Source organism: Somniosus microcephalus, chromosome 4 (genome assembly GCF_052327205.1).
Source record: "Somniosus microcephalus isolate GS21.2 chromosome 4, FLI_Smic_1.0, whole genome shotgun sequence".
In the NCBI taxonomy this organism is placed as follows: domain Eukaryota; kingdom Metazoa; phylum Chordata; class Chondrichthyes; order Squaliformes; family Somniosidae; genus Somniosus; species Somniosus microcephalus.
In genome coordinates this window covers 248,834,893-248,859,003 of record NC_140990.1, presented here as the reverse complement: position 1 = coordinate 248,859,003, position 24,111 = coordinate 248,834,893, and the positions used below count along the sequence as shown (strand labels likewise).

At 40.3% G+C, this 24,111-nt stretch overlaps 1 protein-coding gene across 2 annotated transcripts in view; it reads right to left on the bottom strand.

Annotated features, from left to right (window-relative positions):
• Positions 1 to 378: 378 nt before the first annotated feature.
• LOC147120352 (obg-like ATPase 1) overlaps positions 379 to 24,111 on the bottom strand; it is a 229,376-nt gene continuing 205,643 nt past the window's right edge. For both annotated transcript variants that reach the window (XM_085986160.1, XM_085986167.1), the window contains exons 5-6: positions 22,222 to 22,344; positions 379 to 1,523 (exon numbers count right to left, since the gene is read on the bottom strand). In XM_085986160.1, coding sequence (XP_085842286.1) covers positions 1,422 to 1,523; positions 22,222 to 22,344 — 225 coding nt within the window. In that variant the 3' untranslated portion in view covers positions 379 to 1,421. The remainder of the gene's footprint in view (positions 1,524 to 22,221; positions 22,345 to 24,111) is intronic.

Genomic DNA, 24,111 nt, shown 5'->3' with positions numbered 1-24,111 from the left:
TCAAACTGAATTTTTCAGTGTAGTTATACAGATCACTATCTAAAATATCCACTAGCACCCTGATTGAACTGCAAATGACAGAAATGCATAGATCAGTTAGCACCTGAAAGAGAAAATGATAGGTTAATGTTTCAATGTGACCCTTCACCAGCGTCCTTTCTCTTTCAGATGCTGACCAACCCTGTTGTGTTTCCAGGTTGTTTTTGCCTTTTTCCTTTCAGCTTGTTTACTGGAAATTATGGCATAAAATAATTACAATGAATGAATTTAATGAAGGGCATATGATAAATATTTCCACAAAGTTACAGACTAGCATTCAACGCTAACTTAGGAATTCAGCAAAAGGCAATATGCAAAGTGTATCTGGTGACAAATGTATTATAGTAGTAGAAAGGAGCTTTAATCACCAACACAACACAATGCATTTATAAATGTCTAAAGAGGTTAACTGTAAAGGAATAAAAGCAAACCACTGAGGTGGATCTCCTGGTTGTACACAAAAATCAACAATTTGCCAAAAAAGCATAAATTTATGCTTCTGCATTACACCCATCTAGATCATGAACTCTTATAATACAGACATGAAAGTACTTATTCTCACAACAAATGTCCACCTATTCATGCTTTCAATAAATCATCAGTACCCTAATCTTTATCTTTTAATGAAAAGAACCATTTCTGAAATATAATAAAAGCTGCCCCACACTGGCAGTTACTGTATCATACACACGTCTTTAAATTCTGTAATCAGCAACCACCAGGTGCCATATCACATTTAACACACCACAGTCAGTCAATACAGACATCCCCAAACACACCAAGACTGTTTTTGTCAAATGTTTTATTGACTGTAAACATCTGGAGTACTGTAAAACATGCATTATCTGTAGATTCAGAAAGGAGCAAGTGGCATTGTCTTTTCTGTCAAATGTGTCAGATTTGGCATCTAGTGATGGAGATTAATGAAGTATCATGAGAGTAATATGGTTCTTGAAATGTTCCAATTTAGAGTAGAGCTCTAATCTTAAATTAAAGCTGTCGACATTTAGTGAACCTACATTTTCATTGGAATAACATTATCTCAATCCAGAACAAACATGAGGGATACAATTAAAGGAAGAACAGGCTGTCCCCAGACAGGTCTGAATCATGATTTACAGCCAAATATATCTAAAAAGTTAACAGCAAATTCAATAACAGTTCAGTTGTTTTAGAACATAGTTAAATCCACATATGTGTAATATTAATAAGCAGAAACCTGTCAAAGTCCCAATTTATGCAAATTGTTGCCAGATACCAATCTGTCCCTTACATAGTCAGTAACCATATAGTTAAGTCCTTTTATTTGCAAGTCTGAATACATGCAACTTCTTGGCCATTATGATATTCTGCTTATGAGAGGAGTCAGCTGTACTTTAAATTCACTTCTTTTTTGCTTGCTGTGGAGTATTGAATTTGAAAAAGATAACGTCTCCATCTTCAACAATGTAATTTCTGCCTTGCTGTCTATATTTGCCAGCGCTCTGCAAACAATTACAAAAATGGATATGATTAAACAATCACAATATAGACGAGGCACATAAATACACATTTTTTCCCCAAAAAAATTCAGTTTCAGCTGTTTCCCTAAACAACTCCATATGATTTAGAAATATATTTATTATTTAATTTACCAGCTGCAAATTTATTCACTTCCTACTCTACATTTAATTTCCTAGATTTTTTTAATTAACTTCAGACAGAAGGCATATGAGATTTTATTAAAGGCAAATATTTTTGATTATTTCTTCCTTCATTTTGCTGTGATTATCAGCCTTGCAATCAAATTAGCAACTGGAAAAATGCACCAATTTATCCACTATTGAGCAGCCTGTACAAAATAATGAGAACACACAATTACAGGTACTTCCCAAGTGATCTTAACTGGGATTTAATAACTTACTCTAACCCCAAACTTGCATCACAATATGCAAGAAAACTGCAGCCTGTATTTACTGCCAATTATGGGAATAAAGTTTTCTCCATTGTTCACTGCAGTTTTGTCTCCACTTAAGGTTCCCTCCTTTGCAATACAACATTCCCTTAACAGAGGAGTAGACACCAGACCCATTCTGAGACTTTTGCCATTGGCAATCTTGAACACGCTACTAGTTGGTGCGAGAGGGGTTAAAGCTAACTCTATTCTGATTTTCTCTGCATCCCCTAGAAATGCCTGGCACCAACCCAGATGGCAAGGCTAAGATTTTCTGTGTAGAATCGGAGATGCCAACTTGAGTCCTACCGCTCTGTGGTGCAGCATGTTAGTGGTGCTCATCTTACACTTCCTTTTTATTAAAAGTTTGGGAAATTGTCATTTTAATCAGTTACTAACCACCTGAAAAAAAAGCTCAATGGATTAGAATGTATAAACCATAATATTTTGTTTAAAAATCTGAGATTATTTTTACAACATTTGTCTATGCACATGATTCTGATAAGTACAATTGTTTTCAATTTGACATTCAAATTATAGGGATAGAAATGGTAAAAAGTAAATTGTGCATAACAAACATATACGAATATTTCAAAATAATATTCAAGTGAAAGACTATAAAAGCAAATTAAATATAAAACAATGTGACATTTACTGGCTATATTAAAATAGTGATAAACAAAATTCAAAGCAAAATATATTATCTTAGGTGGCAGATCAATACCAATTTAAATAATTTTGAAAATGAAACTGGCATTACTTGGGTACTGTTTATTAATTTATATATACTGTGATCCTTTGTCTACAACTAATTAAAAGACCAACTGTCCTTCTAATGTTCAGGGGGCTATTTATTCCACTCTTATTACACTGCAGATATAGTATTTAAAAAGAAATTAATGACTATTTGTGAATCCTAAATATGTATTAAGCTAGATGGTGTGTAACCAGTTCATTTGCACTTGAAAGCAACCATCTGGAAAGGCCAGCATTTCACAACCAGATATGACTGCTAATAATGCAATATCCCTGTTGACTACAAAGCTCTCATGGAGCCATTCAATGTGAAGTTCACAGAACAAACAGTAAGTGCTATTAGTCAAACCAGTGGCATACACAGAATGCTTTCCTATAATGATTTTACTAGAAAGGCTCATATTATAGCTTCCCCATACAGTATATTTTAGACCCTTTAAGTTGCAAAGATATCTTTCAAATGTACATTTCTTCTGTATAAATGATTTTCTAAAATGCTTGCTGTTAATATAAATATATTTTGAACTACAATAACTTACACCTATATAGCATCTTCAGCTTAATAGAACATTCCAAAGTGCTCAACAAAGACAAAAAATAACCAGAGACGAAGAAATTGAGGAAAAATTATGGGTTGTGATCAAAAGCAAGACTGGAAAAGTAGATTTTGAGGATGCTTTTGAAGGAGGGGAGGGAGTAAGCAAGGTGGACGGACTTAGGTAAACTGCTGCCGTGGGCAGGACCCAAATGCTGAAGGCTCTGCAGCCAAACATGAAGCAAAGAGAAGGTGGGATGTACGCGAAGCTAGAATCACAGGAGCAGATGACATGTACAGAAAGAAAGGGCTGAATAATAAGATTTAAAAAAAATAATTGTTACTACAATCAAACATTTGAGAGTTACCCCATATATGCAAGTAATTAAATGTAATTGAGGATATAACATTTTAAATGAAAGCAAGTAAATAAATAAATCATTTCAAATTTAAGATTGTATTGCACAATGTTTTTTGATTAAACTTATCCCATGTGGCAAAAAGTTTGAATGACATTTGCAATTTTATTTGTCGCCTACTTCTTCGCTTTGCAGGCCTCTAGCAGCATTGTCTGGACTGCAAAATATTTCTTCAATGCTATCAACAAGCTTGGATAAATTTGATAGTGTTCCTCACATCCAAACAGACTGCCCACAAGAGAACTGATGAAAGTCACAAATCTGAGTCAAATGAACCAGAGTAAGGGGTAGTTCTGAGAATTCAGGAAATAACCTTGTTGGGATCAAACAATTCAACTGATTGATCTTTCAGATGACTCCACTGACTATTACATTTAAACCGGCAATTTTGTTATTCCAAAGTAAAAGACTAAATTGGCTACTAAACTATCACTAACACGTCCATGTTTAAATGTGGCCGGTGTTAAACCTTGGGCATGCCTGGACAAGCCATTTATGATTATTGGGAAGCCCATATTGGAACTGTAATGGATCAACTAAACCAAATTACTAGTAGCAATAGGATTTGAACATCATATACCAGCTCTTTCCCTGCCACCAAGACAGCGCAGACCTGGAAGAGATGAACATGGCCCAGAAATTTTGCAGGAGACCCAAGTAAAATTCGTGTACAAGGATACCCAGGTCCCCTGAACATCAACATTTCCCAATCCGTCACCATTTAAAAAATACTCTGCTTTTCTATTTTTCCTACCAAAGTGGATATCTTCACATTTCTCCACATTATATTACATTTGCCATGTTCTTGCCCACTCACTTAGCCTGTCCATATCTCCTTGAAGCTTCCTTGCATCCTCCTCACAACTTACATTCCCACCCAGCTTTGTATCATCAGCAAACTTGGATATATTACATTTGGTCCCCTCATCCAAATCATTGATGTAGATTGTGAATAGCTGAGGCCCAAACACTGATCCTTGCAGTACCCCACTAGTTACAGCCTGCCAACCCGAAAATGACTATTCCTGCTCTCTGTTTTCTGTCCATTAACCAATCCTCAATCCATGCTAGTATATTACCCCCAATCCCATGAGCTCTAATTTTGCTTAATAACCTCTTGTGGCACCTTATCGGATGCCTTCTGAAAATCCAAATACACCCCCTTATCTATTCTGCTAGTTACAACCTCAAAAAACTCCAACAGATACATCAAACATGATTTCTCTTTCATAAATCCGTGTTGACTCTGCCCTATCCTATTATTATTTTCTAAGTGCCCTGTTACCACGTCCTTAATAATAGATTCTAGCATTTTCCCTACTACTGATGTCAGGCTAACTGGTCTGCAGTTCACCGTTTTCTCTCCCCTCCTTTCTTAAATAGTGGGGTTACATTTGCTACCTTCCAATCCGCAGGAACCGTTCTAGAATCTATGGAATTTTGGAAAATGACAACCAATGTATCCACTATCTCTATAGCCAACTCTTTCAAAACCCTAGGATGTAGGCCATCAGGTCCAGGAGATTTATCGGCTTTCAGTCGCAATAATTTCTCCAGTACTACTTTTTTAATAATACTAATATTTTTCAGTTCCTCATTCTCGATAGACCCTTGGTTCTCCACTATTTCCGGGTAGTTTTTTGCGTCTTCATCTGTGAAGACAGACACAAAGTATTTGTTTAATTTCTCTGCCATTTCCTTATTCCCCATTATAATTTCCCTGTCTCAGCCTGTAAGGGACCCACATTTACTTTCACTAATCTTTTCCTTTTTACATATCTATAGAAGCTTTTACAGTCTGTTTTTATGTTTCTCGCTAGTTTACTCTCATTCTATTTTCCCTTTCTTTATCAATTTCTTGGTCCTCCTTTGCTGAATTCTAAAATCCTCCCAATCCTCCAGGTTACTACACTTTTTGGCAGCATTATAAGCCTCTTCCTTTGATCTAATACTATCTTTAACTTCTATTGTTAGCCACGGTTGGACCTCTTTTCCTGTGGGGTTTTTGTGCCTTAAAGGAATTTATATTAGTTGTAAATTATGTATTAATTCTTTAAATGCTAGCCATTGCTCGTCCACTGTCATACCTTTTAATGTAGTTTCCCAATCTACCTTAGCCAACTCACCCCTCATACCTATGTAGTTTGCTTTGTTTAGATTTAAGATCCTAGTTTCGGATTTAACTAAGAATTTTATATTGAGTTTGAAAGTGACCATCATATTATGGTCACTCTTCCCTAAAGGCCCCTTTACTACAAGGTTATTAATGAACCCTTTCTTGTTGCACAACACTAGATCTAAAATAACCTGTTCCCTAGTTGGTTCCTCAACATACAGATCTAGGAAACTATGTTGCATACATTCCATGAATTCGTCCTCCACACTATTTCTGCAAATTTGGTTTGCCCATCTATATGTAGATTAAAGTCCCCCATGATTACTGTATTACCCTTGTTACATGCGCCTCTAATTTCCTGATATATACTCTGCCCTATTTTATAACTGCTGTTTGGGGGCCTATAAACAACTCCCACCAATGTTTTCTGCCCCTTGCTGTTTCTTAGCTCCACCCAAACTGATTCTACTTCTTGATTTTCAGAGCGAAGATCTTTTCTATCTACTGTCTTTATCCCATCCTTCATTATCAGGGCTAGCCCTCCTCCTTTTCCATTTTGCCTATCTCTCCTAAAAGTTAAGTATCCTGGAATATTTAGTTCCCAATCTTGGCCACTTTGCAACCACGTCTCCTTTATGGCTATTAGATTAAACCTGTTAATTTCTATCTGCGCTATTAATTCATCTATTTTGTTGCGAATGCTTCATGCATTCAGATATAGTGCCTTTAGCTTTGACTTATTTCTCTTTTTCCCTGATGTCACCTTAGTCACTGATGCCTTATTACCTTTGTTACTCTCTCTGTCCCTTCCTGACCCGCTCTGCTTATTTTAACCCAAAACTCTACTCTGCTCTAGAGCCTTGACATTTCTCTCGCTGCTTTTAAATTTACACTTTCCTGAATTCTCCCCCCCACCCCCCTCATTAGTTTAAACCCGTCTATTGCCCTAGTTATTCGGTTCGCCAGGACACTGGTCCCAGCCCGGTTTAAGTGGAGCCCGTCCCAACGGAACAGCTCCCTCTTTCCCCAGTACTGGTGCCAGTGCCCCATGAACTGAAACCCCTTCCTCCCACACCACTCTTTGAACAACGCATTTAAACCTCTAATCTGTTTGTCCCTATGCCAATTTGCGCATGGCTCAGGTAACAATCTAGAGATTATTACCTTTGAAGTTCTGCTTTTTAATTTGGATCCTAGCTCCTCAAACTCCCTCAGCAGAACCTCATTCCTAGTTCTACCTAGGTCGTTGGTTCCTACGTGGACCACGACAACGGGATCCTCCCCCTCCCACTCCAAGTTCTTCTCCAGCCGTGAGGAGATCACAGAAATCACAGAAACCCCACAGTGCAGATAGGGGCCATTTCGGCCCATCGAGCCTGCACCGACACATATCCCACCCGATCCCCGTAACCCCTACACCAACACATATCCCACCCTATCCCCGTAACCCCACGTATTTAATCCCCCTAACACTTAAGGGTCAATTTATCATAGCCAATCAACCTAACCCGCACATCTTTGGACTGTGGGAGGAAACCGGAGCACCTGGAGGAAACCCACGATGTCTTTAACCCTGGCACCGGGCAGCCAACACAACCTTCGGAACTGTCGGTCGGGGCTGCAGAGAACAGTATCTATCCCCCTGGCTATACTGTCCCCCATCACAACTACATTCCCTTTCACTCTCCCCACTTGAATGGCCTCTTGCACCATGGTGCTGTGGTCAGCCTGCTCATCCATCCTGCAGGCAATTCCCTCATCCACACGGGCAGCAAGAACCTCATGTCTGCTGGACAAGGGCAAAGGCTGAGGCTCCTCCAGCACTGCACCTGGGGTCTCCTTACCTGCCTGAGTTGCAGTCACTCCCTCCTGTTCCTGACCACTGCCTAACCTAAGGGGTGTGACTGCCTCCTGGTAACTCTCCCCATCCCTGATACCCTGCAACATCTGCACCTCAGACTCCAGCTCAAAAATTCTGAACTGAAGTTCCTCAAGATGCAGGAACTTACTGCAAACGTTGTCCGGGATCACAATGGTCTCCACAAATTCCCACATGCAGCAGTTGCGGCACAGCACTTGCACTGACATCCCTTTAAGACCTTGATTTATTTAATTAAATTTGTAATTAGGTAACTTTGTTTACAGTGTTGTTTCCTGACTACTTACTTGATCTAGCTTAAGTTAAGGGTACTGAAATTAAATATCTACCTGTAACACAAAACACTACAAGTAGTGTAGGCAAAAAGCAACAGCTCCTTCCCCCTCTTCTCCAAATTCCCACTCTTTCCAAATTTCCAACCAAAGCACTCTGTTCAAGTCCACTCCGTTTAATCCCGCTCTATGCAGACCGCGCACAGAGAACAGTATCTATCCCCCTGACTAAAAGTAAATTTAAAAAACTGTAAAGTTTTATCTGATTCGTTTGAACCTTTACATTTAAAGCAACTGTTGAAGTGCTGGCTCAAATCAGTATTTTCCTTAGAAATGTTCAGCAAATCATTTTATTGGTTTTTTTTTTTGCCCCAAAGTGACTCATGTTTGTGCTATTAGAACCATCCTCAGGTTCCCAAAAGGCTTGAGAAAAACTATTGCTGTCATGTAACTATTAACTAGAAAGGTTTAAATGCCTGTTATCTATATTTAATAAAACTGGTAATGTTTTGAGCAAGTCCATATTGGCCCTGAAATTGCGGCGCCTGTGGCGGCACGTGCGAAATCCGGAACTTGTAGCCCATCAACGTACGTGTTGACAGGCCATCCGTGAGGGCTCCAAAAAAGCACTCGCTGGCGCAGAGTTGGGCTATTTGTCCAGCGACTGGCCAGCAATTGCCCACGTAAGTCTTTTGGTTGATGCAAGCAGGTGTAGAGCATTACACTGCCCTCCGTCTCAAGGCCCGAGACCGCAACTCATCGCACCCTGAATGCCAGCAGATAATTTCGTAAACATTTCACGGGTCTGAGGCGTACTCTGGAGGTACGCCTCAGACTGCAATTTCTAGGCCATTGATTTCTGGATATCGCCACAAAATAATTTTCAAAATCAACCATGTAACAGGAAAAAGCCATTTATAAAGGTATAGAACAACAACAACTTGTATTTATATAGCACATTTAACATAGTAAAACTTCCCAAGGCACTTCACAGGAGTATTATAAGACAAAAAATTTGACACCGAGCCACGTAATGATAAATTAGGGCAGGTGACCAAAAGCTTGGTCAAAGAGGTAGGTTTTAAGGAGCGTTTTAAAGGAGGAAAGAGAGGTAGAGAGGCGGATAGGTTTAGGCAGGGAATTCCAGAGTTTCCCATCCCTCCACACCACCTAAGCACTTCCATCCCCCTTTCCACCTACTTCTACTCTAATTAGCAATGGGAATGAAGTCTACTCTCCTTATAGTTTCAGCTACACCATCAGCAGCTGTTGTTGCCCTCACAGCAACTACATGCAGCATGACTTCGCCCGAAATGCGTCAGAAACCCCGTTTACATGTGTAGACATAGCAAAACTCTGCTGCCTGTATCCTATCCCAAACCAAGTCCCGCTTACCCATCACTCTTGTCTTTGCTGACCTACATAGGCTCCGGGGCCCCCAACTCCTTCAAATTAAAATTCTCATGTTTAAATCTCTTCAGGGCCACGATCCTCCATATTTCTGTAACCTCCTCCAGCTCTACAACTCCGCTTTCCCTCCCACCATCCCAGACTATCCATATCTTCTCTCTTAGCCCCACTATTGGTGGCCGTGTCTTCAGCCATACTCTTGAATTCCCTCCCTAAACTCCTCTGCCTCTCCTCCTCCCTATTCTCCATTCAGGCTGTCCCAAAGACTCATGTCTTTGACCAAGCGTTTGGTCACTCGTACTAATTATCACCTTCTTTGGCTTGGTGCCCATTTTTGTATGATTACATCTCTGTGATGTGCCTTGGGACTTTTATCTATGTTAAAGGCACTATATAAATGCAAGTTACTGTTGCCTACTTTGGTGTTATCAGCAAATTTCAGAACTGTGCTCCTTATGCCCAAGTTCAAATCATCTATATATACACCAAAGACAAAAGTGGACCTATCAATGACCCCTTGGGTACACTACTTCCAATGCTTTTCCAATTGGAGTAATATCCATTAGGCCTAATACTTTGTTTTCTGTCCATCAACTAATTTCCTATCCATGCTGCTACATATCCACCAATTACAGACTTTAAGTTTTGTAGCAGGTCTCTTGAGACATCTCATCAAATATTGTTCAAAAATCCATATAAACTACATCTACTACATTATTTATCCAGTCATTACTACAAAAAAAACTCATTAAATTTATGAAACACGACTTGTCTTTATCAAATCCATGCTAGCTTGATTATTCCTTGCATTTATAAATACTCATTAATTTGATCTCTAATTATGGATTCTTTACCCAGAAGTGATGCTTCCTGGGACACTGGCATCAGTACTGGGACAGGAGAGAGCTGTTCTGTTGGGATGGACTTCACTTGGCCAGTGCTGGGACTAGAATCCTGGCGAATCGAATAACTAGGGCTGTAGAGAGGGCTTTAAACTAATTAGTGGGGGGGAGGTTTTAAGAGAGCGAAAAATAAAAATGACAGCAGAGAAGGCAATAGAGCAAGGTAGCAGTGGGGGAATTAAAAACCAGAGCGTGTCAGGAAGGGACAGAATGTATAATGATAAAGGGGTAACAGCAGGAATAAATTGTCAGAAAACATATTTGAAAGTTCTTTATCTGAATGCACGCAGCATTCGTAACAAAATAGACGAGTTGACGGTGCAAATAACTACACATGGGTATGATCTGGTGTCCATTACGGAAACATGGCTGCAAGATAATCATGACTGGGAACTAAACATACAAGGGTATTTGACAATTAGGAAGGACAGACAGGAAGGAAAGGGAGGTGGGGTTGCTATGTTAATCAAGGATGGAATCACTGCAATAGTCAGAAATGATATTGGGTCAAAGGATCAGGATAGTGAAACAGTTTGGGTGGAGATAAGGAATAATAAGGGGAAAAAGTCACTAGTGGGCGTAGTCTATAGGCCTCCTGACAGTTGCAACTCTGTTGGTCGGAGTATAAATCAGGAAATAGTTGGGGCTTGTAGTAAGGGAACAGCTATAATCATGGGGGATTTTACCTTTCATATTGACTGGACTAATCAAATTGGGCATGGCAGCATTGAGGAAGAGTTCATAGAGTGTGTTAGGGACGGGTTCCTTGAGCAGTATGTAACTGAACCAACCAGGGGGCAGACAATCTTAGATCTGGTCCTGTGTAATGAGACAGGATTAATAAAAAATGTCCTAGTAAAGGATCCCCTTGGAATGAGTGACCATAATATGGTTGAATTCCAAATTCAGTTTGAGGGTGAGAGAGTTGGATCTCAAACCAGCGTACTAAGCTTAAATAAAGGAGACTATGAAGGTATGAGAGTAGAATTGACTAAAGTGGACTGGGAAAACAGATTAAAGTGTAAGACGGTACAAGAGCAGTGGTCTACATTCAAGGAGATATTTCACATCTTTCAAGATAAATATATTCCACTGAGGAAAAAGGGGAGTAAAAGAAAAGACAGCCATCCGTGGCTTAGTAAAGTAATAAAGGATAGTATCCGACTGAAAACAAGGGCATATAAAGTAGCCAAATCTAGTGGGAGGATAGAAGATTGGGAAGCATTTAAAAGCCAGCAAACAATAACTAAAAGATTAATTAAGAAAGGGAAGATAGATTATGAAAGTAAACTAGCAAAAAATATAAAAACAGATAGCAAGAGTTTCTACAGCTATATAAAAAGAAAAAGGGTGGCTAAAGTGAACGTTGGTCCCTTAGAGGATGGGACCGGGAAACTAGTGGTGGGGAATATGAAGATGGCAAAGACGCTGAACAAATATTTTGTATCAGTCTTTACAGCAGAGGACACTAAAAATATCCCAACACTGGACAAACAGGGGGCAATGGGGGCGGAGGAGCTAAAAGCGATTAAAATCACTAAGGAGATGGTACTCGGTAAAATAATGGGACTTAAGGCGGATAAATCCCCCGGACCTGATGGCCTACATCCTAGGGTCTTGAGAGAAGTGGCGGTAGGGATTGTGGATGCATTGGTGATCATTTTCCAGAACTCCCTGGACTCAGGAAAGGTCCCGGCAGATTGGAAAACTGCTAATGTAACACCCTTATTTAAGAAGGGAAGTGGACAAAAAGCCAGAAACTATAGACCAGTTAGCCTAACATCTGTGGTTGGCAAAATGTTGGAGTCCATTATTAAGGAAACAGTAACAGAGCATTTGGATAAACATAATTTAATAGGACAGAGTCAGCATGGTTTTACAAAGGGGAAGTCATGTTTGACATAAGAACATAAGAAATAGGAGCAGGAGTAGGCCAATCGGCCCCTCAAGCCTGCTCCGCCATTCAATAAGATCATGGCTGATCTGATCCTAACCGCCAATCTACTATCACAGAACCATCTCCTGAATTTAACAGAATTAGACACACGAAATAGGAGCAGGATCAGGCTACACGGTCCCTGGGTCCGCTCCGCTACCCACAGGGCCATGTCCGATCCGAACCTAGACTCATGTCCAAATTCCTGCCCGCTCCCCGTAACCCTTAATTCCCTTTACTTCTAGGAAACTGTCGATTTCTGTTTTAAATTTATGTAATGATGTAGCTTCTACAGCTTTTTGGGGCAGCATATTCCATGGACCTACCACCCTCTAAGTGAAGTAGTTCCTCCTCATCTCAGTTTTGAAAGAGCAGCCCCTTATTCTAAGACTATGCCCCCTAGTTCTAGGTTCACCCATCATCGGGAACATCCTCCCCGCATCCACCCGATCCAACCCCTTCACAATCTTATATGTTTCAATAAGATCGCCTCTCATTCTTCTGAACTCCAATGAGTAGAGTCCCAATCTACTCAACCTCTCCTCATATGTCCATGCCCTCATCCCCGGGATTAACCGAGTGAACCTTCTTTGTACTGACTCGAGAGCAAGTATGTCTTTTCTTAAGTATGGACACCAAAACTGTATGCAGTATTCCAGGTGCGGTCTCACCAATACCTTGTACAACTGAAGCAATACCTCCCTATTTTTATATTCTATCCCCCTAGCAATGAATGCCAACATTCCATTGGCCTTCTTAATCACTTGCTGCACCTGCATACTAACCTTTTGAGTTTCGTGCACCAGGACCCCCAGATCCCTTTGTACTTCAGTACTTTCCAGTTTCTTGCCATTAAGTTAATAACTTGCTCTACGATTTTTCCTGCCAAAGTGTATAACCTCACACTTTCCAGTATTGTATTCCATCTGCCAAATCTCTGCCCACTTACTTAGCCTGTCTATGTCCCCTTGCAGGTTTTTTTATGTCCTCCTCACTCACTACTTTCCCTCCCATCTTAGTATCATCTGCAAACTTTGATATGTTACACTCGGTCCCCTCCTCCAAATCGTTAATATAGATTGTAAAGAGTTGGGGACCCAGCACTGACCCCTGCGGAACACCACTAGTTACTGATTGCCAGTCTGAGAATTAACCATTTATCCCAACTCTCTGCCTTCTGTTAGATAGCCAATCCTCTATCCATGCCAGAATATTACCCCCAATCCCGTGATTTTTTATCTTAAGCAATAATCTTTTGTGTGGCACCTTGTCAAATGCCTTTTGGAAGTCTAAATACACTACGTCCACTGGTTCCCCTTTATCCATCCTAAACGTTACTTCCTCAAAAGACTCCAGCAAATTTGTCAAACATGACTTCCCCTTCATAAAACCATGCTGACTTTGTCCTATTAAATTATGATTATCCAGATGTCCTGTTACTGTCTCCTTAATAATGGACTCCAAAATTTTACCTACCACAGATGTTAGGCTAACCGGTCTATAGTTTCCAGCCTTCTGTCCACTGCCCTTTTTAAATAAGGGTGTTACATTAGCAGTTTTCCAGTCTGCCGGGACCTTTGCTGAGTCCAGGGAGTTTTGGAAAATTATTACCAATGCATCCACAATCCCTACCGCCACTTCCCTCAAGACCCTAGGATGTAAGCCATCGGGTCCAGGTGATTTATCCGCCTTGAGTCCCATTATTTTACTGAGTACCACTTCCTTAGTGATTTTGATTGTGTTTAGCTCCTCCCCCCCGATAGCCCCCTGTTTGTCCGGTGTTGGGATATTCTTAGTGTCTTCTACTGTAAAGACTGATACAAAATATTCATTCAGTGTTTTTGCCATCTCCATATTTCCCACCATTAATTTCCCGGTCTCATCCTCTAAGGGACCAACATTTACTTTAGCCACCCTTTTTCTTTTTATATAACTATAAAAACTCTTACTATCTGTTTTTATATTTTTTGCTAATTTACTTTCATAATCTATCTTCCCTTTCTTAATCAATCTTTTTGTTATTTTTTGCTGTCTTTTAAAGTTTTCCCAATCCTCTAGCCTCCCACTAGATTTGGCTACCTTATATGCCCTTGTTTTTAGTCGAATACTATCCTTAATTTCTTTACTTAGCCACGGATGGCTGTCTTTTCTTTTACACCCTTTTCTTCTCAGTGGAATATATATTTTTTGGAAGTTGTAAAATAACTCCTTAAATGTACACCAAGATCATGTATCGTCTTACCCTTTAATCTATTTTCCCAATCCACTCTACTCAATTCCGCTCTCATACCTTCATAGTCTCCTTTATTCAAGCTTAGCACACTTGTTTGAGATCCAACCTTCTCGCCCTCTAATTGAATATGGAATTCAACCATGTTATGGTCACTCATTCCAAGGGGATCCTTTACTAGGACATTTTTAATTAATCCTGTCTCGTTACACAGGACCAGATCTAAGGTTGATTGCCCCCTGGTGGGTTCAGTTACATACTGCTCAAGAAACCCATCCCTAATACACTCAATGAACTCATCCTCAAGGCAGCCCTGCCCAATTTGATTTGTCCAATTAATATGATAGTTAAAATCCCCCATAATTATAGATGTTCCCTTATTACAAGCCTCAACTATTTCCTGATTGATACTCCGTCCAACAGAGTTGCAACTGTTCGGAGGCCTATAGACTACGGCCACTAGTGTTTTTTTCCCCTTATTATTCCTTACCTCCACCCAAACTGTTTCATTATCCTGATCTTTTGACCCAATATCATTTCTCTGTATTACAGTGATTCCTTCCTTTATTAACATAGCCACCCCACCTCCCCTTCCTTCCTGCCTGTCCTTCCTGATCGTTAAATAACCTGGTATGTTTAATTCCCAGGCATTGTCACCCTGCAGCCATGTTTTTGTAATGGCCACAAGATCATACCCATATGTAGTTATTTGTGCCATTAACTCGTCTATTTTGTTACGAATGCTACGTGCATTCAGATAGAGAACTTTCAAAGATGTTTTGTGACACTTAGTTCCTGCTTTTGCCCTTTTTATTACTTTACCTTTTACTCCATACCTTCTGCCCCTTCCTGACACGCTCTGGTTTTTAATTTCCCCACTGCTACCTAAGTCTATGCCCTTCTCTGTTGTCATTTTTATTATTTGCTCTCTAGGAACCTCCCCCCGACTAGTTAGTTTAAAGCCCTCTCTACAGCCCTAGTTATATGATCCGCCAGGACTCTAGTCCCAGCACTGGCCAAGTGAAGCCCGTCCCAACGGAACAGCTCCCTCCTGCCCCAGTACTGGTGCCAGTGTCCCAGGAAGCAAAACCCATTTCTCCCACACCAGTCTTTGAGCCACGCATTTAACTCTCTAATTTTATTTGTCCTAGCCAAATTCGCTCGTGGCTCAGGTAATAATTACCCTTGAGGTTCTGTTTTTTAATTTGACCCCTAGCTGCTCATACTCCTTTAACAGAACCGGCTTCCTAGTCCTATCTACGTCGTTTGTACCAACATAGACCACGACAACGGGATCCACCCCCTCCCACTGCAAGTTTCTTTCCAGCCCAGAGGAGATGTCCTTAACCCTGGCACCGGGTAGGCAACACAGCCTTCGGGACTCTCGCTCTCAGCTGCAGAGAACTCTATCTATCCCCCTAACAATACTATCCCCTACCACTACAACATTTCTATTTACTGCCCCCTCTTGAATGGCCCCCCGTTCCACGGTGCTGTGGCCAGGTTGCTCATCCTCCTTGCAGTCCCTGTTCCTGTCCCCACAGGGAGTAAGAACCTCGAACCTGTTGGACAAGAGCAAGGGCTGCGGCTCCTCCAGTTCTACCTCCTGGATCCCCGTACCTGCCTCACTCGTAGTCACACCGTCCTGTCCCTGACCATGGGCTACATCTGAATTAATTAACTTCATAGGTGTGACCACCTCCTGATACACAGAGTCCAGGTACTTCTCCCCCTCCCTGATGTGTCGCAGTGTCTGAGGCTCAGACTCCAGCTCATCAACACGGAGCTGGAGTTCCTGTAGCAGCAGACACTTGTCACAGATGTAATCACCGTGAGCCTCAATGGGGTTCACCGGCTCCCACATCTCGCAACAGTAACACATCACCTGCTCCTTCTATGTAATTAATTAAATTTTTTATTGTTAGTTATGGACACCCTCTGCCCGATTATAGGTGCTAGTATCCCCTTTAATTAATTGGATTTAAATTAAATCAATCCCTCTAGTTACACCAGTTAAATGGTTTACCAACAGTCACTCTGCACCAGAAAGGCCTTATTAACTACAACCCACAGAGTTAAAGTTTGAAAAGAGCACCTAACACCCCACTTACCCTAACTCTCACTTACCCAAACTCACAGCACTCTGATGACTCGCACTCAGTGCTTGCTCGCACTAGGACTGGTCTTTTTATACTGTTTGTTTGTTTACAGCCAAATGAGTCACCCCTGCTGATTGGTTAGAAAAGTGGTTTCCACTGCCTGCTGTGCCAATTTACTCCTACTGCAGTGCAACCTTGTTTTACTCTTCTTAAACCAACAGAATCACAAATATTTAACTTTTCCCCTTTACTTAAACTGCTTAAGTAATCTTATCAAGAATGATTTAAAGAGAAATAACAATGAAAGAACTCTCACACTTACCCAAACTCACAGCACTCTGATGAATCGCTCGAATTCTTTGAGGATGTAACATACAGGGTGGATAAAGGGGAACCAGTGGATGGAGTGTATTTGGACTTCCAAAAGGCATTTGACAAGGTTCCACACAAAAGATTACTGATCAAGATAAAAAATCACAGGATTGGGGGTAATATACTGGCATGGGTGGAAGATTGGCTATCTAACAGAAAACAAAGAGTTGGGATAAATGGTTCGTTCTCGGGCTGGCAATCAGTAACTAGTGGTGTTCCGCAGAGGTCAGTGCTGGGACCCCAACTCTTTACAATCTATATTAACGATTTGGAGGAAGGGGCCGAGTGCAACATATCCAAGTTTGCTGACGATACAAAGATGGGAGGTAAAGCAGTGAGTGAGGAGGACATAAAAAACCTGCAAAAGGACATAGACAGGCTAAGTGAGTGGGCAGAGATTTGGCCGATGCAATATAATGTTGGAAAGTGTGAGGTTATGCACTTTGGCAGAAAAAAATCAAAGAGCACGTTATTATCTAAATGGAGAGAAACTGCAAAGTGCTACAGTACAAAGGGATCTGGGGGTCCTGGTGCATGAAACACAAAAAGTTAGTATGTAGGTGCAGCAGGTGATCAGGAAGGCCAATGAAATCTTGGCTTTTATTGCAAGGGGGATGGAGTATAAAAACAGGGAAGTCTTGCTGCAGTTATACACGGTATTGGTGAGGTCACACCTGGAATACTGCATACAGTTTTGGTTTCCATATTTAAGAAAAGATATACTTGCTCTCGAGGCGGTTCAGAGAAGGTTCACTCGGTTGATTCTGGAGATGAGGGGGTTGACGTATGAGGAAAGGTTGAGTAGGTTGGGACTCTACTCATTGGAGTTCAGAAGAATGAGAGGCGATCTTATCGAAACATATAAGATTGTGAGGGGGCTTGATCGGGTGGATGCGGTGAGGATGTTTCCACTGATGGGTGAGACTAGAACTAGGAGGCATAATCTTAGAATAAGGGGCTGCCCTTTCAAAACTGAGATGAGGAGAAATTTCTTCACTCAGAGGGTAGTAAATCTATGGAATTTGCTACCCCAGAGAGCTGTGGAAGCTGCAACATTAAATAAATTTAAAATGGAGATAGACATTTTCCTAGCAGATAAGGGAATTAGGGGTTACGGGGAAGAGGGCAGGGAAGTGGACGTGAGTCTAGATTCAGATCAGCCACAATCCTATTGAATGGCGGAGCAGGCCCGAGGGGCCGTATGGCCTACTCCTGCTCCTATTTCTTATGTTCTTATGTTAGACTAACTGGTCTATAGAAAAAAAACATGCAAGGGAAGAGGACCCACTCCCTGGTTACTGTCTGAGGCCGTTTGAAACTTTGGCGTCCTATTTGACCAAGATGGGCTTCCGACCACATATATGGTCCATCACCAAGACCGACTACTTCCACCTCTGTAACTTAGCCAGTCACATCCCTTGCCTCAGCTCATTTACTGCTGAAACCCTCATCCATGCATTTGTTACCTCTAAACTTGACTATTCCAATGCTCTCCTGGTCGGCCTCACATCTTCCATGTTCCATAAGCCTGAACTCATCAAAAACTCTGCTGCCCGTATCCTAACTTGCACCAAGTTCCATTCACCCATCACCCTTGTGCTCGCTGACCTACATTGGCTCCTAGTTCGGCAACACCGTGATGAAAAATTCTTATCCTGGTTTTCGAAACTCTCCATGGCCTCACACCTCCCTATCTCTGCAACTTCCTCCAGCCCTACAACCCTCCGAGATTTCCGTGGTCCTTCAATTCTGGCCTCTTGTGCAACCCCGATATTTGCTCCACCATTGGTGGCCATGCCTTCAGCTGCCTGGGCCCTAGGTTCTAGAATTCCCTCCCTAAGCCTAGCCACCTCTACCTCTCTCTCCTTTAAGATGCTCCTTAAAACATACCTCTTTGACCAAGCTTTTCCTCAGCTCTCCCAATATCTCCTTATGTGGCTCAGTGTCAAATCTTATTTGATAACGCTCCTGTGAAGCATCTTGGGACGTTTTACTACATTAAAGGCGCAATATGAATGCAAGTTGTTGTTATTGAGATGTAAGCTTTGGTGCTCTTGATCTTTTCCCTTTGTATAGTTAAATTACAGTGCTGAGCCACAACAGTAATTGTTTAGTGGGGACCACTGGAAACGCAGTACTAGTACAGTTTGAAGAGACTTGGTGCATCCTGTACAAGAATTCAGATAATAACATTTTTAAAAATCAGAAAATGGTTCAGTATAAAATGTTTTTTTTTCAAATGGCGATCTAATGCCCTAACTGTGACTCCACCACCACTGGCATAAAAAAACGATTCTACTTTGTTAAAGACTGATCAAAAATGAAAAGAATATGCAATGAGCAAGTCTGAAGTAATGAGTGATTCTTCACTGCAGAGCTATAATTGTTTATCTGGAGAGATTGGAACTACTTTCCTACTACCCCTGAATTCATGGTGTAAACCTGACCACACTTACTAATTTTCTCCCCTATCAAATCTCCAACCAATATATTTGATGTAGCCATTTCAGGAGTGAACCATTGAGCCATCATAATTTTCTATTCCTAATTAGTGTAAACAAAAAAAAGACAAAAAGTTGTTTCAACCTTTTGAAAACTATTTTGTGAAAATAAACCCCATGATTAAATTAGATTCAGCAAATCATAAGTTCAGCATTACAATCATAATGCTTCCATTACAACAATTGTAACATTGGTACATGACCCATCAACACAAGAATCACAAAATGCTAGATTTCTTATCTTTAGCTTTTTATGTCAGTACTTCTGCAGAAACAGCCTTGGAAACAGAAAAAGGAATTTTAATCCCGCATAGTAGCTCAAAAAGTGAATTTGGAAAGCACTAGGGGGGAAAAATTGGGTTGATTTGTGCTTCTCATTAGCGCCCCCGTGGGGCACAAATCCCCTAGCACCAGGCATGGCGCCGCTAACACCTCCCGTGAAATTCAGTGGAGGTTAGCAGCGGCGGTAGCGCTCCGCGGCGCTGCGGGCGATGACGTCATCGGCGTGCGCAGCATCCTGCTTACAAACTTCGCTTGCGCCCCCTGACCTATTGACGGACGATATGTCTGACAGGGTCAGAGGGGGCGTTTTTGCAGCGGTGGCACTATTAAAAGGGGCAGGTGTCTGGCAGCCTTTTTTTTTTGGCCGACTGCCAGCACCTGCCCCCTTCCTCTTTTTTTCCTCGGAGTGCCGGCCGCGATCACTCAGCCTGGCATTCCTCGAGTCCCAGGCTGTTTTCATAGCACCCCGCTCCCCGGCGGTCTAGCAGGGTTCCGGTGCGCACAGTGCTAGGCCCCTCCCTTTTAATCAGGGGAGGAGGCCTGCAATGACACAGCGATATGTGCCGACGCACGCAGCGCTGTTGCACGTAGTGCCTCAATGTTCAGTTATAGCGCTCCAAGAATGAGGTGGAGCCCTTCCAGTAGCACTCCAACTCCTGCTTGGGGCGCTACAACTGAATTTCAGGCGAGTGGGGGGGGGGGGGGGGGGGGTGCTAATTTTTTTCGGGGCGCTAACGGTGTTGGCGGCCCAAAAGTGGCAACACCCAATTTTTCCCCCTACGTCTTGTGCTTTTATATGCCAAATAATGAAAAACGCCATTATTCTAGTGTAAATTAGTCAATCGGTGGCTTTCTGGTTCAGACAGTCTAAAGTGCAAAATCTTGTTGAAATTACTGCACCTGTACCACCAAAGCAGAGAGCTGAAATCACAGGAATCTATGAGGATGAAATTACCTGGCAAAAATGAAGGTATTTACTGAAAAAGGACTATACATTTTTAATAGATTAATTTTAACACAGAACAGGAGAATAATTTCCACAGAAAATACTTCTCTCAATCTTTCCTCTCTTTCAATCCCATTTAGGACACTTCCATAACAATTTGGATAGAAATAGCTCATGACCTAATGGAAAGCACAAATCTATTCTGCATACCCTTAATAGTTTACATTGAAATACAAAATGTTTAAAATAGTATTTTAAGTGGGTTATAAATGGAACATCTTATGGCTAACAAACTATTTTTACTTTCACTGTGTTGCTTACTTGTTCACTTGTTTCAAATTATGTCAAAAGCATAGAAGACTAGAAAAACATTCTAAATTAATGTCAGGCAATTATATAGCATGGTGTCTGTACTCAGGCAAGTTTCACACTATACTTTAAATGTACACATTTGATTCATATGTATGGTGAATAGTAATAATTCTCAATGCATATTTAGCAGGATAGTGCCTATTTTTGTTATTTTTAACATAGATTGGGTGTTCAATTAAGATTTAAACTACAGGATAACCAAAGTAATTCCATTCCTATATTTATCAAATTCTATTACTTTGTACAACAGAATAACTGTTGCTAATTAATAGAAATAACATGCTTGTGTCATTAGCAGCTTATGAAGTGAAAAAAACTTAATCTGTGTCTTTGTACTGAAACTGCCATCTAGTGTTTAGAAAACAGATTAACTATGTCTGCAGCCTTTGTCTGCTTGAAGTACATTGCTGCTTAATGGGTTCTTTTTTAATTTCTCAAAAATGGTGATTAAAAAGTCCCATTCTTAGTTTAGTACAGAGATACTTATCTCCTCCCCCCCACCCCCCCATAAAATAAAAGTAAACCATTTACTGAGTCATTCATTGGTTTATTTAAGACACAACCATACTTTTAAGATAAAGAGGTGCTTTGGCTTGCAAGCATTTATGATGTGATGAGCTGCTCTGTAAGAAATACAATTGACTTGATTCAGTGCTCAAACATGAATTCAAATTGTATCTGTTGATGTTATGAATAGCTGATAAAGCAAAAGTATTATCCTATAGACATTTAAATGTGAGATGCTAGCAAATTAGATAAACAATCATTTAAGCAAGTTTAAGATGGTTAATTACCAATACAGTATTAAATAAAATGCTATCCAACTATAAAACAATGAGCTACATATATTGTACTGATTTGTCCCTGAAATTGATACTGGATTTTCCATAGTTGAAAATAAGGGTCACATTATCATTTTAAAGCAACATAAAATCAATAAAAATATCAAACACTATTATAAAACACATAAGCTGTTCTTACAGCCTTTGCACTGATTTTGAAGTACAGTATCTGTGCTTTTAAGCTGCCATTCACTCTTGGACTCTGTTACCCTGCCATGTCTTTTATAACAGAACTAGGATAATTCTTTCCCTAGTGTAAATCCACAGTACATTTGTATCAGCAGCCATTCTAAAACTGAATGTGACTGCCACGGTCACTTATCGCTAGAGACTTCTCTTAATTCAAAGAAATGTCTAAAAAGCTGCAATAGTACTCTCACCTTGACAGCAGTTTCACTGCCTTCTGCTTTAAAATCTTCAAATTTCATTACATCGGCCATAATGAAGCCCTTCTCGAAATCTGTGTGGATCTTGCCAGCAGCCTGAGGCGCCTTCGTCCCTTTCTGTCAGTAGAAGACCAAAGGAAAATTAATTGTTTTTAGGAAGATGGATTACAGGAGAGATGCATGTCCCTTTGATACAGTATCAGGCTTCAGAGAAACTTTGCTTCATATCACTTGACATGTCACATATACAATCACCCTTATCCTGATATTGGATACCCATTTAGCAAACCAGAGATAAAGTAACCTCTGTTATCAATGCAAAACAGCAATTTTTGATACAGATTTTGAAAGTGGTATTGATTTTAGATGAAGTAATCTTGTCACTGAGCCCAGCTACATCTCTTCTCATTTAAGGTGTCTGAGGCAATGTTTTGGTTACATGATCTGAGACTATAATTGAATTTATTGACCCAAAAAGGGCACAAACAGCATTTTTCAAAATGTTAGATAAGCTTTGCTTGCTACATTTCCACAGTACATATATTGGTACTCAAACTCTCAATACAGAAATCAATTAAATGTTTTCAGATTCTAAAATTCTATTCAAGGGATTCATGTTTGTTAGAATGACTGATACAAAGGGGAAACATATAAACCAAGATATTTATAACCAAATTACTACACTAATCTTAAAATGAAAAATGTACAATAAAACACGGTCAATGTTTAAACATTACCTATCCAAAACAATGTTTGCCACGTAATTTCTATAGGTTTGTTACACACGGGCAAAAATGAGTAACTTCAGGAAACGGGTGAAAATAAGCTTTACAACTGCTGCATTGTTCTATTTTATGTTTGTGGGTCATATGCTTTATTTGCATATCTTTACCATGTTAATTAACCACATTCAGTGGTTAAAGCTAAGCTTGCATTTAATTTTTGAGAACTGTGGGACAAGGTAGTGCCCGACTCAAAAAGCACACAAGAGAAATGTGCCAATGTCCAGTGTTCATTGATGACTATTATCTATTATTATCTACAAAGCATAAAGTAATGTCCTTGATAGAGCACTGATAAATGTAACTATCATAAATCAGAGTTAAGGTTTATGTAGGAGGACAGGAATACAGTATTATGTAATTGTCCATATGCTGAATTATAAAGGGTCTACAATGTCAAAAAAGGCCATGCAAGGAAATTTGACACACAATGGCAACCTCAAAGATGTTTAGCAGAGCATGTTAAAGTGCCTGACATTACAAAATTTAACTTCCACAATAACAGATATATTGAGTTAAAAAGGTTACTCACTGATGCTTACCTGACAAAATATCCCTGCAACATTCAAAGTTACTAACACAGAGTATCAGAATAAAATTGCACCAATAATTATCAGTGCAAGGTAAATTATCCCACTCTTCCCCACCTGCACCCCCACAAAAAGTTTTTTGTTGTTGCAAGAGTGGTCATGGCATGCCCCCCTCCCCAACGTGAATATTTTCATGCCATCTAACTTTACTTTCCAGGCAGCGTGTGTACAGTAACTGACAATAGATTCAATATAACATCTCACATCAACTGGCCTGGATACAGAGTGGAAGGTTACTATATTGACTGTAATGGCAAATTAATTCTCTGCTTCATGTAAAAAAATTATTTTTTTAAATGATGCCCTCATAAAAAAATACATGAATAGACATTCAAAATATAATTTAAATGCAAGTTTCAGACTTTAAAGTAGAGTTGATTAAGTGATATTCATTTGATAGTGTCAACATGTGATAGAATCACCAATGCGCTTTTTAATGCTTTAAAATTTTTTGCATCCCCAATTTGATACAACTGTGGCAAACCAAACAGGTAGAACAAGCTCAAGGGACT